The sequence below is a fragment of the Bombus vosnesenskii genome, unplaced genomic scaffold, assembly GCF_011952255.1.
Source record: "Bombus vosnesenskii isolate JDL3184/JDL3185 unplaced genomic scaffold, Bvos_JDL3184-5_v1.1 scf7180000013272, whole genome shotgun sequence".
NCBI lineage: Eukaryota > Metazoa > Arthropoda > Insecta > Hymenoptera > Apidae > Bombus > Bombus vosnesenskii.
The window spans coordinates 896,226-917,202 of record NW_022882930.1 but is presented as its reverse complement, the minus strand read 5'-3'; the positions used below and the strand labels follow the sequence as shown (position 1 = coordinate 917,202).

General features: G+C 34.9%; 1 protein-coding gene across 4 annotated transcripts in view; it reads right to left on the bottom strand.

Annotated features, from left to right (window-relative positions):
- The window catches only part of LOC117231202 (hemicentin-1), a 427,506-nt gene that overhangs the window by 42,436 nt on the left and 364,093 nt on the right, over window positions 1-20,977 (bottom strand). For 3 of the 4 annotated variants that reach the window (XR_004492917.1, XM_033489393.1, XM_033489392.1), the window contains exons 10-16: window positions 15,463-15,807; window positions 14,847-15,113; window positions 12,575-12,931; window positions 11,983-12,243; window positions 10,507-10,764; window positions 7,764-7,781; window positions 6,180-6,320 (exon numbers count right to left, since the gene is read on the bottom strand). Coding sequence is in view for 3 of the 4 variants with exons in the window: in XM_033489393.1 (XP_033345284.1) it covers window positions 6,180-6,320; window positions 7,764-7,781; window positions 10,507-10,764; window positions 11,983-12,243; window positions 12,575-12,931; window positions 14,847-15,113; window positions 15,463-15,807 (1,647 nt within the window). In the remaining variant the exon portion in view is untranslated. Of the gene's footprint in view, window positions 1-927; window positions 965-6,179; window positions 6,321-7,763; window positions 7,782-10,506; window positions 10,765-11,982; window positions 12,244-12,574; window positions 12,932-14,846; window positions 15,114-15,462; window positions 15,808-20,977 lie in introns of all 4 variants that reach the window. The other variant, XM_033489394.1, reaches the window with a different exon arrangement.

Genomic DNA, 20,977 nt, shown 5'->3' with positions numbered 1-20,977 from the left:
GTTCTCGAAAGTATTTGAATATTTAACATAGAAAACTATCATATTCATATCGTACATGTGAAATAAAATGTTTTGAAATTCTATTTAGCGCTATAGCGAGACATGACTGGCACGATTATAATGGTCAAGTATGAAACCAATTGAAATATATACCGAAGTTACAAGATATTTATCGTAAGGACATATGTATATAGTAAAACATCAGTACACAGCACGTATAGTCATTTTAAGCGTATAATAAATATCACAAAGGATCGCACTGAATATTTTAATGCTTATTAATGTAATGTAATTTACTAATGATTAATGTAATTTAATTTTTGTAAATAAAATGTTTGAAATGAAATATATACTTGCACTGAATATCCCATAATTTTCATAAATATTTAAAGATTAGTTTCCAACGTACTTTACCAACGTAATCATGACAGTCGAGTCTCGTAACAGTACTAATTACAAGCTATGCAAATATAACATACGTAATACATATATTCATAAAATGTGTCTATCGGAATACTTTCGTGAGCTTGTGTATGCGTTGTGTTCGTGCAGTGTGCCGAATATTCTCCTGAATTATTAGCGTAGCGTTGCGCGTGCAGCCATTTCATAAAGCGAAAAATACATTTTCTTGCCGGTGGAAAGCGGAAGCGCACGTCCCGGCAATATCGCGGCCCTACCGAGGCGAGCATCAAGCGGCCGGAAATTAGGCTAACCTCTCGAAATAACAGGGATCGCTGTTATGCAACGGAAAGACAGCCAAGCCAGCGATTGCGAAACGCATATAACAACAACGAGAATAAGAAAGAAGAGTGGTAAGAAAAGAAAAAGGAAGGAGAAAACAGTGAAGAGATAACGTAAGAGAAATTGAAACGGAAGATAGAAAAGAGAAGCGAGAAGTGTTAGGATGCTCTGCGTTTTCGTACTTACTGTTCACGTTCCTCCAGCTCGACCACCCGATTACTGTCTGTGTTTTGTTTAGCAAGTCCAAATTAAAAAAGTAGAGCAGAAAACGAATCAGTTTTTCTGTGTTAGTGAGATACTACCGAAGAACGAGACCCGTGCTGCGCCAACCGGAAATGATGCTTCGCGAGCGCCACCCTGTTTAATCAGAGACGTTCTTTCCGGTTCGAAGTTTACGACGCCGTGAATTTAATTAACGGCGGCTAACTTCCCGAAGAAGAAGATCGCATTCGAACAGTCCCGAACGCTATTTCATGACCAGAGATTCTTGGCGAATGATTTTTTTTTCTTTTTTTGTTTTTTGGTTGTTGTTCTTTGACCAGTGCAACTTCTAGGACATTTCCATCGGAGAATTTACCATCCATTTCGTTCGTTGTTGCGTGGCGAATTTTATTTGAGGTAGAATGGCGAGATCGTGTTAGATTGGCGAACTTTCAAAATTGGGATATTGGTAATTTCGTTGGTCGAGTTAAGAAAAATTTGCTTTAATGAGATTAGTAATTGTATGTTGGAATTTGGGGTTTTTGGTTGTATGCTGCGACTAATAGAAATTACATCCAGGAAATGATTTCTTCGCCGGACAAATGGTACACATTAGCAATGATAGCGAAATGGGTGTACTAATTCATGACGTAATATCGGGATATAATTCCCATTGGACATAGCTTACATTTGAAAGCCTCAAATTGTATCAATTATGCGAATCCGACGAAAGATTAAACTCGCTAAAATAATTCAGGGCTTTTCCGAAATTCATGGGTTTAAGCAAATGTTAAAGAAGATTTAAAGACACCGTACTTCAATTGTTTTTGCCACTTATCGAATAGTTTTACGGCCGTTTCTCGGAGTAATCTTCCATCTTTCTAGGCAAGATAAATTCTTTCGAATAATTTTTAAACAATGATGTGAAATATGCAGTTTCTCGTCATTAAAAAACTTTTCTTCTAACAATTAGAGTTAAATATAGAAAAGTTATATTATATTTATTAATTGAGCTGTTTGTACAAAATTCGACAATTTTTGTTTTATTGGCTTTTCATCAATAGGTAAAATCCAATTCGATTGCTTCGTTAAAAGATTAACATCCAATTACAACCAATGTTCATTGATAGTCAGTATTTTATCATTTAGCAATGATTCGTAATAAATAATCCTCTTTCAATCTCACCAAATATGCGATAAAGAAGAACGACTGTTGCAAAATGTTGCACATTTTAAAATAACACTTTAATGGTGTAATGGAAGAAACGATTCTTCGATTTTCAGCATTTGTATTACTATTTTGTTTCCTTTCGTCCATAGAAAATATCGATCTGATTTTATGAACAACGACAGCCAATCCCAGTGATCGCGTATCGAATATAAGATGTATCATTGCATTTTAACGAAATATTATAACGTTGTTTCATCATATAACGATAGATAATTATTATAAGACAATTTGATGGATCGCGACTATCAAAATGAAACTCGTAACGTGCATATTATTCAAAGCATTCTTCTCGTTGACGCATAAAAATTCAGCTGATTAAAATTCCCAGTAATTCGTTCGTTTTAATCGTCCAGCAAAATGAATATCCTTTTTTTCAAAAATATGATAATGAGATTGTAATAAATATGAGACGATGTGATAAATTATTCGTTTCAATATTTTTTATCGATGACATCGTTCACCGAATATATTTTTTGAAAAGCCATATATTTAAGAGAAAAATTTTGCTGACTCTAAAGATGGTTCGTTCCATATTACACCTTCGTATTAATTAAATTTCTATACTCTTTCCACATATAAACAATACACATAATTAAGCGTATCTTGTGTGTAAGATTGGTTAAAATCAATTTACGTTAAAATTAGTTGCACGAACGAAGAGGATGTAAAAATTATCCACGAAGCAGTTGGTGAAACGCAATGTTTCTTCTTTCGTTAGAATGGCGCAGCACGAGTTCGTACACTTAATAATTTGTATACATGTATGTACTTGTCTTTGCATCCAAATGGGAAATTCGCATTGTCCATCTACCTTATATGATTACGTAACATAATAGACATGCTTTGTTTTCTGTAACTAGCATGAACTATGCGATAATAACAACGCAAAATAATGTATGCAGTGCATGATTTATGCAGGTCTAGTTGCGGTCATTCAATCGTACGAACATTAGTCCAAATCATATACCGTACTCAATAATAATTGTACAATAGAGAAAAGTGAAATTTCATCATTTGGAGCAGCAGATAATATTCGATTTTATATTACTGTATTGTCATCATATTGTAGAACTTGTTTCACTAAAAATCAATTACATATAGAAATATGTATATATATATAATTATGACTGTAATTAGGTAAATCTAATTTACAGAATTTTAATAACAAAATTTCGTACATTTTGTGTAATTGGCGTCTTCTTGAGTTTCGAAAGTTCTAGTATTCTTGTAATATTAATCGATTGAATATCTGCAACTAGGTCGGATGGATAGTAATGTAACTTTATACAGGTGAACAACGTCTCGACGTATCGTAAAAAAATACTCTCGACGAGCAAACAGAGTCTTGAATTTTTTGGGCCTAGGCCTTACACGACAACGCCACAACTTCAATTATACAAAATACAGAAGCTAAGAGAACAGAGAAAAAGATAATTTTCTGCTCGACCATCCTTTTTAGATCGGTCGGGCATCCTTACGTTATCTCCTGTTCTTTGCTTCTTTTCTTTCTTTTATTTTCAAACTCAACTCAAGCAAAACATGCAAACTTAGCACGTAGGATTAACTTTGTCAACTCCTGAGAGAAAATTCATACCGTGAAAAAAAGTCGTTGAGTGGTTTCGAAACAATGAAAACACAAGCATCGCGTTTTTAGCGTTCGAGCGTTGCCGATTCCCGATATATCGTGTATATCGTTGTGTGACGAACGCGATGCGTCGATCGTTATGAGCCTCCGTTACTCTCTTTCCATTTTACTCTGGTTAGATTGAACAACGTTGTAAACAGCACGAGTAAAGCGAGCGAATGGATATCAGCGAAACGAGATCTCGTTGCACAAAGAGTAACGTATGGTCTGTTATGCGTACAGTGATTCACGAAAGTACGAGCATGGATTAGCTTTTCTTCTGAAATTCGTGGAAATTCGTGAAAAGTACCATTAATTACTTTTCTTTGTAAAACGTGATTTTTCAATATAAAGTTTAAATGCGTCATAAGCAACGATTGAAAATTGCTACGATATTGATTTCGGTTTCTAAGACAGTCGCGTAGAATCTTCGTTTTAAATAATTCGTTATTTAATAATATTATCATGAAATAATAATTCGCACATTTGAAAATACAACGAAAATATATGATATAGTAGCCGACTGCAAAATTGTTGACGAATGTGTGTTTTCGACGGTATTTCGACGGTATTAAACGACGGTCATTTTCTACGAAACTGAACGTGTTTGGGAACCATAACGGATTCGCGGGTTTTAACATTGCGTGCCGTATCTAGCGTTTTTCTGCTCGACACGGCGTCGGATCTAGCGTTTTTGCTCTCGGTTCCGTCCCGCAGCGAACCTCGTCTCGCTTACTGCTCGTTTCGCCGGCGTTCGGCAACTTTCATGTCGTCACTCGCTCGACAGCCTTCCCATCGTTAACAACACCGAGATCGTAATCGCGCAAGCTGTAAACTACCGAAAAACGTCTTGTAAGCGCATAGTCGGCACAAGCTTTCCCGTTAATCGTCATTCTAGTTGGATTATCAAGATTTCGCGACACGATTCAAATGCATATAGAGTCATACAGAGAGTTAAAAGTATTAAATAAATAAAAAAAAAAAAAAAAAAAAAAAGGAAAAGATATCTAGAAAAATTCAAAGTCAAAATTCACGAGGACGTCACACCATCAACGAGTTGATCGAAATTCTTGACGCATTTTTTTTCGCGAGAAACGACCCTTATTTTCGGCTTCGGCTACTTCAAAAGGCTGCAGAAGGTGTCGTTCTAACCGAATACTTTGCAGTCTGGATACCATACTAAAGCCAACGATACAAAGGTCTTTTTAATATCTACTTGTTATTTAGAAAAATATACGCGCGTAACGTTCCGATTACGACCGTGTTACGGTAATTTTTTCTATTTTCACATCAGGAGATTATAAGCAGCAATAATCGATTGCTTCTAATTGCAGATTTACACAGAATGTAACAGGAAAATTTAATCACTGTGACAATGATTCTGGTGATCACTGTATGCATACAGAGAACCGAATCGTGTTGGAAGAAAATTACCGCAACCTGTTATTATCGTTTCCTGCTTTTCTTCCTTTTCTCCAGTTTTTCTTTTTACTTTTTATCCCTATCCCGATAATAACTGTTCTAGAGACGTATGAATTGCACCCCTCGCGAGATGCCACGACGACAAATATGCATTACGTGCTCGCAGTTTTTCAATCCTGACAATGGAACAACGCTACCATGCCAGCGTTAATTACCAACGATTCGATGGTCATTATGAAATTGCATTGTTACCAGTAGCTTCGTAAATTCCCAGCGACGACGTGTACGACTAATTTCGTCGGAACATGTAACGGATAGGTTGTAAAATTGATCCGATAAGTTTGAATTTCGCGAATTATGTATATTATGCAAATTTCCGATGTTTTAGTAAATTTCGTTTATTATGGAAATTCTGTGGGAACAACGGTACGATATTTGTCTCAAAACATTGTCGCTGATGCAACTGCCAGATGATTTAAATAATGCTTATTTGTCGTAGAACAATCTGCAATGTAAATTATGTCATCATGTTTCAGGTGTGTGCTTGTGTTTATGTGTGCGTGCGTGTTCGTGTGTGTGAAGTGTTCGCCTATCGTGATGATCGTTTGATTTTGAAATGGATTTCTTCGAGATTTTATTGTTCAAATTTTAGGATAAGTTTCAACGATTAATTTTATCCTGATATTATCACAAAGAATAACTAAATTAAAAGACTTGAAAATTTACCAATTTTAGTTATTAAATATTAATTAAGGAATCTCGATTCGACTAATTGCAAGTGTCGTAAATTTCTTTCAACAGCTATATTAATTTTGTATGACGTATTTCTAATTTTTGAACGAGTTTTGTAACATTGTTAGAATCTCGAAGAAAGTCCATTCGATGGCCTACGTCATGCGAATCGTTGTGAACAACAAATCACAATGACAATCACATGGTTAGAAAGAAAGGGCAACTTACATTTCATCTGATTTCGTTTGCGTCGGCAAACGATGAAGATCACCACGCAAATGATGATTATCACAAGTATAAGGACAACTGCGGCAACGATGACTATCAGAAGAAGATTTCCTTCCAGTTGATGCCACCACGGTATATGACCTGAAAATGCGGATCGATTTATCGAAATTAATATTTCGTAGCTCGTGGTTATTCTTGAAATACTTAGAGAACAAAATAAGAAACTTTTTTTTATAACTTTTGACAAAAGTTTTCCTTCCAGAAAACATTGAGATTTTTAAATGGCAGTAGAAAGGACCTACTAGTAGCATCTACTATAACGATTCTTCAAATGAAAAGATTCATATCGGGGCTTATAAATATTTGGAAGAGCAATTTTGAAACTTTGTGATTGAAAATACTAAAAATATCTATCAGAAGTAAAAGCTCTTGAAAGCAATTGAAAGTCTTTTAAAGATTATTATTTAAAAAAAACAAACAAAATAAAAAGAAGATAATTTTCAGAAATCTTATTAAATTTTTAAATATCTACATTTCTAAAATTTTCATATTTTCAACTTCCTTAAAACTCGGAGGATCGACAATTTTTCTGCAGATCTTTTAAAAATTTTCTGTGGGAATACGAGCAACGAGATTTCACGGTAGGCACCGTTTCCTGATTACGAAATAAAACAGTCGGCAGAACGGTTGCAATTCAAATTTCGGCGACAGCTGTGAAATATTATAAATACAGAAAGTAAGACGACCCGTCTCAAGAGAAGCTTTTCATATTTCTGCTTATATTTAATCCATTCCCTTGCTCTATAATATTTTACCAGAAGCTACCTTTATTACGAGAGTTTATGTGCTTATATAGGGTGCTCCATTTTAATCAAATAAACCCGATGAAATATTTTTAGGGCTAAGCAACGCATAAAATTTCTTTTTCTGCCTTGAGGAGAAAACAACATAATCTCGATCGTTTCTTATTCAGCTGATTATTTTCAAATTACATTTAATCTCTTTCTCGACACTTATCGTAACAAAAATGTGTTTAAAAAGAAGAAAGAAATTGTCTCGTTAATAAATTAAGGAACAATATCGTTTTACAGCACAGGATGATATAGTTAATAAAACCGTTGAATAGAGAAAGAGATTAATACAGTAATTTCTAAGATCTTTTCACTAATTTAGAACAAAATTATTCTTTGTATGGTTTCGTCAATTTGAATTATTTTAGCCTTTCGTTATTTGAAACTTTGTTACAGTTATGGCAAATATACATACAGGAATGGAATATAATCGCGGCAAACGTGTAAAGCATCTTTGAGGAGTCCATACCGACTGTGTGTGTGTGTGTACGTGTGTGAAGAACGAACAGAAATGCTCAAAAAGAACAAACGCGTTGAGAATATTTCTTCCTGTTTTGTTACATTATTGCGAAATTCTTTTCTGCTCGTCTCTTTCTTGAGATCATTCCTGCATACATATCTTGTGACAATATAAAAGAAAAATTATATAAAAAAGAAATTAGCATTAATACAGTCTAATATTTAATGTTTTGAAACGTAATATATTTAATACAACAATTATGGTAGAACTTACTTCGATGTCCATGGTGAGCTAAGAAGAAACGAGAATGTACAATATTTCTTATTTATTTACTAATCATTCGTTGAAGGAAATATTATTAAATATTACCATAACTAAACATCGATATTGCGCAGAATATATGTATAGTTTTAATACTATTCATGGTTTTAAGTCAACGCTAGGTAATTTAGATCTTTGAGCTACTTTCTGTTAAGGGAGCCACATGTACCTCTTCGATATGCTAAATTACGAGCTACAACGAAGCTATTTCTATGAAAATTTTAACAACTATTCCGAAAAATGTTTATCGTAGATTTATTTAATCGCTTGGATATTCATATCCTCCAGGGTGATGTTGCATTTTCCTTCGAAGGAATGATAACAGTTTAAAAGTCGAAGAGTAAATGTCCCACTGGAAGAATTCCAAATTATTTTCCTACAAATACGAAGATTCTTATGAATACTGTTTGCATTGATTAAAATACTAATTACGAAAGAAATCGTTATATATTTTGCATTATATTTACCACGTTGTTTTTCCTAATCTGAGAACAGAAACATAATGTAAAGATCGAAATAAAGGAGGATTGGATTGAAACGAAACAGAAATTACGATGAACAAGATTTCTAATTTCTTGATTTATTTAAAGAACTTTTGAACTTACTCGTAATTTACTTTTAATCACATAACAATTACTTTAGTTATAGATCACTCGATATATTTCCATAAACTGATCCTTCCCTGTTGAAATTAAGTTATGCTACGTTAATATTTGAAAGAATTGAAATCAATTAACTTGAAATTCATCTATCTTTATTAACATTTAATTTCATAACTGCAGAAATATCTTGTTATGTAATGACCCTGTTAGATAGATCAATCTCGATTTACTTAGTTGGAAACTTCGAATTCGGGAGGCAACATAAATGAGTTCGTATCACGGAAAATGCTCGTTTAAATCTAGCCGCGCTTTCTCGAATCTCCGTCGTTTGTTGCTAAAAAAAAAAGACATTGAAAATTCGTGTCTACGATAATAAAATTAACATAACATTTAATAAAAGTATAATTTCCGTTTTTAATCGCGATCCTCGTCCAATTTTGTTTTTACATACCATCTACATACTGTTAACAACACCTTTTCTCTGTTCAAAAGAAGCGCTACAGATTTCAGGTACGACAACCACGCGAAAAATAATTACCATCGTTTTGACGTTTTTAAATAAACGAGAAAAATATATGAGGAATGCAAATTAAAAGAACAAATCCGATTTAACTTGGAATAAATCAAACTTTTGAATTTACCAAGTATTCAAGGGAATCTAATTCAGAATCTAATTTACGAACTTTCATTCGAATGTTCGCGTTGGAACCCCAGACATGGAAAAATGTGTCTCGCCTCGGGTTCGTTAAATCTTGCTGGTGGATCACGAAGTATAGCCAGAAATAAAAATATGCTTAATTGCAAGTACTTTGACCGCACAAATAGCTTCGTTCAAAATTATTCTACGTGAAAAGCGGCAGTTTATCCGGAATTTATTTAACTCTTAATGGAATTTACCTCGGACTAAAATTTTACACTATGTAAATTTTATTTCAACGTTACTGACCCGCAAGATATTTCTTGCAACTATCGTAAAAGAATAATTTCGTCTAATCTCGAATTGCTTCCTTTTTATCGCCTATCATCCATTCGTTTCTTAGCTTCAGCGTAATATTAATATAAGGTTCCATCCACAAAAGATCCGAGCAAACATGTAAAGCATCTCTTTATGAATATTTAGTGACACTGGCAAGAAAGTAATTTCGTTTTTGTAACTTTCCAATATACGTGTACCTTTAGAATATGAAAACACTATAAGGTGATCAAAGGATCGTTCAAAATTTATCTACACATGCGTACTATCTCAAATAACTTTTTCGATCGAAAGTTTCATTCGTATAAACCGTTAATATAATTTAGTAAAAAATTTCATTATCCGTGAATAATTTATGAGAAATATGAAAGAAATTTATGAGAAAATTAAGTATAACATTGATGGTGAGGATTAGAAATCAAGAATAACACAAGTTTTATATTGTAACGTATTTAAATGCAGAGGTAAATAAATGAAGTACTTGCTGGTATTCTGCTGTATTTCTAAGTGGTCAAGAGACGTTTCTAGACTTTCTTAATCTCTCACGCTTTCAGATCCTCGGTCTCGGGAATTTTTCTTTACACGTGAATTACAACCACACAATATAATGTAAGAGCCACGATGAGAATGTTGATATCACGAGAGGAAAAATAACTCTGGCAAAGGAATCCGTTCTCCGTAAAAATTCGCAGCAGTTTCGGCTGGAATCTCGTTCCTAATTAAATTGCCAAGTTTTCAAAACCGAGCATCATCATCGTCTACCACATCTTCGTCATTAAAATTCTGTTATTTCAATTAAACGTGACCATTAAAAACCGTTCGTAAGTAATTGAGGTGCAAAAAAGAAAAAAAAAAAGAAAAATAGATACAAAAAATATTTTAAAACCAACCTGCGTGGCAAACCATTCTGCATAATAATAAATGAGTATAATATCAAACAATGTCATAAATATATGTCTGAGCTAAGAATCCGTTCGCCACATTAAACATAAGGTATTTAATTTATCCACAAGTTAGATTTCATTTTCTTTAATACCTAGTATTTTTATCTCTATAATTTGACTAATTTATAGAAACACAAGTAATCATCAAGTACAACAGGAAGCAAATCAGAACGTACCTGGTACATCGCGGTCGCAAGGATTGGAATGGCCGATAGAGTTGTTAGCAACGCAAACGTACGTCCGGAAATTGGTTACCGACGCATCGAGGCGGATGTAGCTTTTCCCATTGCGCATCTCGGCGTTCTGCTCTAGCGTGTCATTGTCACTCTTCAACGACCAAACGAAATCAGTCTCTTTCGGATTGGCCGTCGCTGAGCACACGACGTAATCCTCCCCGTCTATTCGTTCCCTTTCCACGTGACATTCTGGCTTAACTACAAAGGAAGAAAATCACATTAACTTACTTTGGTTTTGCACGAATACGTCTGTGTCACTTGGACACGCGTCTTACTTGCTCCTTAAATCATTGTCTTGCGCTGCTTTGTTGAGATAGAACATATAGAGCATGATAATGATGTAACAGCTACATCTATCAAAGACCGCTAGAACGAGTAATTTATGATTCTTCATAGGAATATGATAGATTTATTAACGTGATTTTAAGAATTAGAAGATGGAATTATCAGAGAATGTGTGGTACATTGGTTCTGACGTCACTGAAATCTTTTGGTTTCGATGCTTCTTTTCGTATCTTGGAAGAAAGTATGAATTTTTTAACCTCAAGTAATAGCAAGTTACAGCATTTGGTTACTTTCGGAAATATTTGAGATTGGAAATATAAGGCGAGAGGTATGAAACGTAGGAGAAACTGGAAATCGATGAAGGGATGAAACGTGCAATTGCGTGAAATATTTCAAGAACGATTCATCACGTTCTCACCGTTGATCGAAATTACGTTTCTCAAACCAAACGAATTTCGGCCGAATTCCTATCGTTCTTCGGTTTATCGAACGTGAAACAGTCTTAAACAATTTAATCGATCTTTGTAATGCGAACGTGAGGAGTTTATTTGCTCTGATATTCCAAAACATGTTTCTTATTATACGTAACGTAATCAAAAATATTCAGGGGAACATTAGTATTCACGATAATGGCAAAAGTACTATTTTACTGTTATTTTGAAAATACAATTCTTTTCTTAAATTAATTTAAGTAAAACTTTATCCTCCTCCATGTATCTTTCTTTTTTCGTTATAAATTTAAGGAAGACACTAGTAAGAAGTAATCGTAAAATATAATCGAAGATTTTCTCGGATCGTTTACTCCAATTCTGTGAAACACTTCGGCATTTTATTTTTAACAAGGCATTTTCTGCTTACGCATTTAAATTTCATCTCTACGTCTCTTCTACCTTAACGAACACTGGCATCTTTATCTTCTTAACGCAAACGGAAAATATGAAAAAGAGAAGAGAAAAATGAAAAAGAGAAATAGTCGAAGAAACAGAGAGAAAGAGAGAGAAATCGTTCTTTTAGTTCCTGCCATTTCTTTCTTGAAGAATACTCTGCCATGAGAACATAAATCTTTCTCAATATTTGAACGTCACTCGAGATGACTGAGGAACTTGCACGTCGGGATGTTTCTTTACTTACATTGAACATTCATGACCATGGAAATGTTCCGGCTTCCGTGGCGATTCGATGCCTCGCAGTAGTACGTCCCGTTGCTGCGTCTAGGCACCGCCACTTTCAGATCGAGGACACGGCCTTCGATGATAGTGTCTGTGGAACCTTCCCGAAACCAACGAAACGTTGGCTCCGGTTGTGCTCTCGCATTGCAGCTTACCGTTTCCGGTATCGTATCGACCGTCACGTTTATTATCTTCTTTGATATCGTCATATTTTCTGGCGGAACTGTTGCGAAGAAAAAGACGCGTATAAACTTTACGCTGTGTAAAGTGACTGTATTTGTGCATACTGTTCGAATGCAAACACGAATACAGCATTATATTAGTCCACCGAGGAGAATCGTAGCGAAATAATGCGTTAAAAAATATAAATGACAAATATAAAATATGGCATATTAAATAATATACCATAATTGTAATTATTTATAAATATTTAAGCTTTATACCGCGCGACGTTAAAAAAATGAATAGTCTATAAATATCGAAAAGTACGCGAGGATAACATTTTCAGTATTCGAGAAGTTAAGTTGACTTCGCTGAAAATCGAATAAACTCACATTCCACATGGAAGTGCGTGCTACTTTTCACTCCAGCACCAATACTGTTGCTGCTGCTCTCGCAGGTGAATCTGACGTTGTCTTCGACGCGATCGAGTTGGCCACTCGGCCAGGCAGTTAGATTCCACACCAGGGTCGATTGAATGCTTTCGAAGTCATTCGTTCGCGGATCAGGCGGATGATAAACGTTCGACAGGTAGTATCGGTTCGTTTTCGAGAAATCCATCGGCATGCCGTCCTTTAGCCAGGAAATATTGCACATCGGAGCGCACTCTACCCAGCACATGATGCTAACGTTCGGCGAATTGTACACGTAGCCGTGATAAGGGAGCAGCTTCTTGATAAACGTTGGCTCCGCTATTGACAATCAAAGAACAAGTTGAACTGGCCCTCGAAACGGAACGGGCATTGTTACGAATCGAGAATGAGATACGATATCGTTGCGTTACGATAAGCTCGAATCGACGCGGAATATTTTCTAAACTTTATTATACGATACGATTTTGCAGCTGTTTTAAGGTAGTTTTAAATGCAATAGAGTGGCGTACGAATCAATTTGTTATCGTAGATAATTGAATCTTAGATGAAGTGGAAAATAAAATTTGACAAACATAATTAAATAAATCTTGTAACTGCATAGCATGACAGCGACGAAACTTTTTAACAATTTTTAAATTATTTAAATGTGTAATTATTTCAATTCGTTAAATTAAATAAACGAGCTACGAATTTGTACGTGATTTGTCTGGGAATTTCAAAAATGAGTGGACACATGGAGATGTTGAATTCAAACGTGAATATTTCTCGAGCGATAGTTGTTGCGCCTTCTCCTTTGAAACGCAGTGAAGCGTTATAATATTATTATCGTTTCTCTATTTTTATACGAAATACGAGTCGAATAAAGCCTCTATGACATCGGGGAAATATTATGCAAAAGTTGCTGGCAAACGTAACGTAATGTATGTTGCCGCTTATGCGAATTAAGTATACAAAGAAATGAGAAACAAATAAAAGAAGGAAAAATACAGGAAACAAGACAAGTTTACACAGGTCTCAAGATACGAATCATTAATTTAGATACAGCACGGAAACTGTGGAAACATTTGTGCTCTTTCACGTTACACAAGTTTATCTTTCTGTTGTACAGAAGTAACAAGTAATAAAGCGTTACGTATCATTTACAGCTTAATACATTTTTCAGCATATATACATATAATGAATATTGAAATTTAAAAAATGATATTTTTGTAACCGTTCTAAATATTGCGAGTTTCTTGCATTTTTCTCTTGTTTTATTACACGAAGGTGCTTTTCAAAGTTGTGTTTGTGGTACCAACGTAAGTTTCATACAACGAACTTTTAAACAATTTCATTCAAAAAATAATTTTCCAATTGTTGAGCCATTTTTACGTGTAGAAGCTTCCGAATAAAAAGAATTTCGGTCGACAAATCAAACACTGAACACTAAGAAAGAGGCGGAAAGGAATATCGTAGAACGAGGCAGAATGGTATTTTAAGTAGAAATGGTCGGCCTTATGTCAGGCATGTGCGTGCCGTAAGTAGCGTAAGTATTCTTTTGGAAATACAAATTTTACCAGAATTGCTCGCGAAACAAATTATGATTCATATATATATATATATCGTCGTGTACCTTGTGCTTAGCGTATCATCAGCTATAAATTAATAGAGTGAAAAAATGTTGCAGTTTATAGAAAAGGAAATCATTGATTTCCTTAACATCTCTAGTTACGAATCGACTCAATATTAATTCCAACACACATGTGAAATTGAAAAGTGAATAAAAATAATTATATTCAATTGTCCGAGACACATATTTTTGTTAAACTTTGAAACATTCTAATAGATCCTACATAATCGAATCAAATTTTTAATTTATTTACAAACTTATACGTGTATATGAAATGAAAAATTTCACAAAAAGAATTGTATAAATTTATTAGAAAATTAAACAGATCTCTTTTCTTTCGATATAAAATATATTTTTACAAATTATAAATACCTTGGTAGATTAAACAAAATATCCTATATTTCTGAAATATCGAAGGAAAGAGGGGGAAAAAAATACTGTAAAATAGAATTTAGTTTCATTCCCTTATTCCACCACATTTTCCAAATTCTGTAAGATTTAGCGCTTTATATCTCGGTCGGCCGTGCACGAATCTCGAACGCGAAATGAACGTCACGTGAAGGACGGACGACAGATTTATTCGACGAGGGATTAGAAAGTTTTTCGAGTAACTTTACAACTCACCAGACACGTCGATAAACGTGGTAGCCGGGTCGCCGTCGCCGGCTTCGTTGTAAGCCAGACAAGTAAAGTTCGCTTCGGTTTCCAAATTAACCGACTCGATGGTAAGGGTAGCGTTGTTTTCATCCGGAAGTCTATGAAGGCCTCGTAACCATTTGAAGCCAACTACCTTTGGCCGTCCTGGGTCCAGTACGAAGCACGTGATTGTCAATGGCCGTTTCTTTATTACCTGCTGGGGCTCGTACGAGATCGAAGCTGGCCCAGGTTTGTCTATCGACACGGCAAACAAGCAACTCGTTATTTATACCGGAAACTTCGACCAAACTTCATCTTCGTTTTTCTTTGTTATTAGCCAGCCGATCTTTTTGTGTATTTATAAGAAAATTAAAAATGCACCTTATTAGTAATTAGAAAAAAAAAAGAATTGAAAATCGTTGACCTAAAACAGCATTTTGTTCTTTCGCCAGGCAAATAAATCTTGGCGGTATAAAAAAGAAAAGAAAAAAAAGAAAAAGAAAAACAAATTCTCGCAAACAGGAGTCCCAGTAGTTGGTTCACATGGGGAGCGAACGAGCAAATGGATCGGATCGAGGAATTAAAAATTAAAAGGGGGACTCACAATGGACCATGACAGGTGCACTCGGTGAAAGTGGTCCCCAGCCAGCGTCGTTTCTACCCTCGCAAGAGTAGTTCCCGTGAAAGGAACGTCCCACCGCTTCCAACAGCAGCTTGCTCGGATCGATATCGCAGAAAATTAAAGATTCCTCGGTGGTCGTGGTGGTTGCGCTGCTATTTCTCGTGCAATCCGGAAGTTCTTTCAGCAGGTCCCCGTCCAAGTACCATCGGACGGCGGTCAAGCTTGCTGGATTTCCAGTAACAACCTCGCAGGTCAGCGAGACGTTCTGCCGGTCTGCTTCGTTCACTGGCGTTTCCGGGTCCATTATCACCTTGACCACTGGCTTGTCTGCGAGCAAATGAGAGTCGGAACAGTGAAACGATTGTTTATCATCGACTAGAGTATGTGGAAATACTGGTTGTTTTTTCTTTTTTATAATTTATTTTTAATATTACGATTCTCTCTTTTCAGAAACATTGTATTCGTATTTATTATTACCTGTTTTTCGGAATTTTCTGTTTCTCTTTCACGATACTAGAGTGTATTCATTCGATTCGTTTTTATTTTGTGCGAGAAATATGGAGGATATAGTAGTAGTAAGTAATATTATTCGAGAGATTACATGGAGGAGTATTCTGGTTTGAAAATATTCTCATCTCATCTTTAGTAGTTATAAAGGTTAATAAAATTTTATGAAGTATGACGAAAACTGATCTTTTTATTATTTAAAGTAAGTTTGTTAGCAGATTAGATTTTGTTACTGTAATTTGACTGTTGTCTTCTTAAGTATAATATTTTAGAGAGAAGGATATGAAAAGGGGCATTATAATGAAATTCATCCACGATGTTTATATCAACCCAAATACTATCCTAACATCTCCTCTCTTCTAAAGTTAATGCTCGAACCGCAGTAAAAACTCCAATAACTTTGGCCAACCCACATAAGTTAATTAATTTAATGTCCTACGGAGAACGTGACTGTCCAGCTGGATCATCCACGTTACAAGTAATACTTTGCTCGAATAAACTTAATCAATATAGGTAAATAAATAAATAAATAACGAAAGAGAGGAAAAAAGAAGATTCATCTGTGAATCTGGTGTGCCGAACGATCACAGAGAGCGAGAAAAAAAAAAAGAAGAAGAGGGAGCCGAAGGCTCATGTATTTTTTACGAGCTCGAGCATCGCATAAAGATTTACGTCCACGGCAAAACTATTCAAAATGAAGCGTATATATTATCCGGCATGGAACATACCAGAGAACGGGCCGTTTATGCTACATCCAGCCGAATAAACAGTAAAACGAGACAACCAGAGTTCAGAGAGCACCTGAAAGGAAACTTTCGTCGACGATCCAATCAGCAGATTGGCTGAAACAATTTTTCTTTTCCTTTTTTTATCTTCTTTCTTACCTTCGGCAAGGTAATCAAGATTTCAGCAAGTTCAAAACAAAAGAATCCGAAGAGAGGCAGCGTAGTCGGTGCTCGAAAGGAACGAAGAGGAGAAGAAGATGGAGCGGAGAAAGGAAAAAGAAAAGCGTAGGAAAGAAAGGAAAGGGGATTCGGCCCCGACGAAACTAATTTTCCGTGTTCGAATTCACGGCCCGTTTCCATGGATTGTTTGTAGAAAATACAACACCCTCGAGCGGTATTAAGGCTGCAATTAGAATTTCATTGTATCGCGGCCGAGTTTACGTTAACGTGACGTTAACTTCTTGGAAACGCGGAGTGGCTGACCCAATAACCGGCACCCAGCTTGAGGGTGTGAGAGAGCAGCTTATTTAATCCATGCTGATATATTTACGGCTCTCTCCGCGGCACAACGAATCGTATCGTCTCGGTGATCCGTGGATTTGCTTCAACCTTTTCTCTTTTTTTACTTAACTATCCCGCCTTTGTAGACTATCGCGGCGAGAATATCCGACTATTTTCTTCTTATTTTATTCAAGGCACTTTTTTAAAACTCAGTTGGTGGAATATCGAATACAAAAACTTGCGTAACCTTAATACGAAACGGACGCTATTTATTTGCTCGTTTTACGAGACAGACGGAGGTGGAGAAATTGGAATTGGTTTTTTAAAACACGATAGATCTCTGTTTTATTGCTGGTTTAATGTCACGCATGAGAATAAAACGGAGGCAAATCGCGAGTGACAAGGTTAATACATTTCCCGCCAGACACATAGAAGAATCTTTCTTTTATAATACAGTACAATTCCTGCACCTTCGACGTAAAATTATTTGAAATAAGTTTCGAATTTGGAGATTTAGAAAGGGTTTGTTGTTATTTCTATACTCAGAGGTAAGATCAGAATAGTTATTTTATTGAATGGATAAATCTATCACACCGATGTGAGCCAAAAAAAACCTTTATTGCACGCGCTTACAAAAACCAGGGATAAAAAACAAAAAAGCATCTTAAGCCTATCGATTAAATCTATCGATTGTAACTAGGATTATCTTCTAGTTACTATTTCTTATAATTAACGCATCTGCATATGGATGGCGAGCACGAACTCACGTTGTCATTTTCAACGGATCTGCTAATTGGTTTCTTGTCATTCGAAAGTTTCTTGTAAGAGAATTAATTAATTCGCATAATTGCGATACTCGTAATTTCATATTATTATGAATAGAAACCAATGTAATTGAAATACCGCGTTACAAAAGATCACCGCGAACTTAGATTCAGTTAAACTTTTTCAGTTACAATTTTTGTATAACACGAGTTTGTCTATGAATTACTGTGTTCTTTATTCACGTGAAAAATATTGAAGTATTTTTACAACGTGCTCGCTTTCTTTAGACAGAAGTTTACTTGAAACGAAATTTTCAGTTCCTCTTCAAAAGAATATTTTCCGTCATTTATCTTTTTAAATGCAGGATTAGAAGAAACTATGCAAGTTGCTATATTCAGTTATTCAGTCTCATAGAAAATATACAAATAATAAAAAATTAAATCCCCTTCCATTTAACGCAATCGCTGATACTGACACACACACGTTGCGCCGTCTTAATTACCCAAGATTTAATTATTACACGTTCGGTAGATGCAATTGTTAGGTTTTTCTTTTCGTACGTTTTATCAAGACGATTTAAAGATACAAACAATATAGTAAACAATGAGATTGAAACAAACATCGCTAGTCAAGCCATCCAACTTTTGAAACAGTCAATTTCAATAATAACTAACGCGTAAAATTTTTTTCGTCCAACAATTGCCCCTTAAAATTCTTTCGAGCAATTTAATGAAAAAAAATATAGAGAATGAAATGAATATCTTTATTGTTTTTGAGAAAATTTCTTATAATACTTTATTTGGATCGCTTTATATTCACGTCTCAAAGTGAAAGGGTTAAAGTATAATACAAAATGGTAATCGTGTATTTTCCAATACTTCTTTTGTACATTTTAAATTTATGTTTTGACGTTTTTCCCAAGTTGGTCATATTATATTCAGCCGACAGAACTGTAGAGCTATAAGTATCACAATACATCAATTGCGCTACCACTAGTTTAGATAACTTGAATTATATGAACATTTTCTCGTGTGACTTTTGTCGAAACCGCTTCATCCTGCGGCTTTTAGATATTCCACGGTATCGGAACACTGGTCGAATTCGAAACTCTGCTGGAGCTATTCTATTTCCATGGTTTCTATTCCGAAAGGAAGTTTGCGTCCTGTGTATTTCGCTCCGCAGCTTGATAGATGTTTAAAGTTGTTTAATTTTGTCGCTTTGTTCCTTTTTAATTGGTGTGTAGTTTATTTTTGAGGACAAAAGTATAATTCAGTGATAAAACTTCCAAATAATGTAGTTACACGAAGTTTTCAACTTTCTTGATGGCAATTGTAGGAAAAAGAATGTTCTGTTGCGGCAGGAACAAGTAATCAAATTGAAATTTAATCTTTTGCTTTTTATTTCCTTAATTTTTAACGAATATCAATTATCACTTATATTATTTTTAATCATCAATGAACAATTTTTAAATATTAATACTACGACGTTAAATTTAAACTACGATTAAATTTGTATTATATTAAAAATCTAATATTTTCATTTTAAAGAATTTATTAAATAAATAAATATGAATTATTCTGAAAGACAGATTTTTTATGACATATTTGCACCTTGCAAAGGCTATAATAATACTTAAATCGTGCCTCCTGGCAATTTGATCAGTTTGATAAATGGAGCTGTCCACGATCTGGCATAAAGGAACCCGAAATTCTAAATGGCACACCGACGATACCTAAATCTTCTGATGGAAATTCGTTTTAAAAATTGTAGGCTGAGGGAGAATCAGCTCGTTTGATTCGGATCGAAATCATTCATTTTAATGGATTAACCTATCTACTTCACGCACACGTTCTTTTTCCACAGCCCTAATATCTGAAATTTCTACCATCCAAGACTTGGTTTAAGTTGATAAATGTAGTTATCCTTGAATATATTCGATTTCAAAATTCAATATGAGAAGCAAAGGTACGAGAATAAACATAAGAAAATTATTGAAAATTACGACGAAAACTATATTTTATTTGCGTAATATTCAAACGTTTTTTAAACGTGCTTTTAAACGTTGCGTTTTTGCGAAATTATTCAGGAATCCTGATAAATTATCCAGCAAATTAATCGTTTCCTACATTTCTATATTATATGTGCATATTTTCAGCTATAAGAGCGCTACGAAATAACAAAATATAAAGCAACAGTAATAAAAATATACAAGAAAAACGATTTTATCTTTTCCAATGATTTATGAATCGAGCTAATTACGATAACAAAGACAGAATCGATTTGATTCTCATAATGCGGTAGGCCGTAAAAACGCTAACTATCAGATTTCTGTGGAATCCTATTTTAGCAAATATTACGTTCAAAGTTAACAATTCTATTGCAGACCAGACTAAATCTCGATTGGCTTTCGATAACGAGAATAAAACGATTTGATAAAACTTACGAACGTAAGTGTGCTTCTATTGAATTCTCGGAATTTCGTAATTGTAACGACCGAAGATAGAATCGATCGGTTTTTGATAACGAAATTAGTCATAAAACGATTAACGCCTGTGCCGATTTGACGATTCGATGAACCGTGTAATTGCTGGGCCATCGGCTAATTAAGATACCCGCTTCATTATTCATAGCGTGCACGGTTCGATTTTCATTTATCCGGTTAAATAAGTGACGATAACTACTGGCCTGTCAGTTCCTGCAATTAACTTCATATTTTCAAGTATCTCGCCTGATATTCAAAAACTTTGGCTTTAATCGGTCGACACGTTGTAAAATCGTGGTAATACGTATAGATACGCGACGATAATGTCAAACAAATAGCATTGGGCTGCGTCGCGTTCGACTATCCTTTTTACTCGCGTTGATTTACACTCGACGAATAAATAATTGCCGAACGATTTATCGTTGGTTCGAGTTGGCCGGGCAGCCAGAAGGAAATTAGTCCTTGTAATGAAGATAAGTGCAAAATGCATGGCCATGCCGAGAACGACAAAATGGCC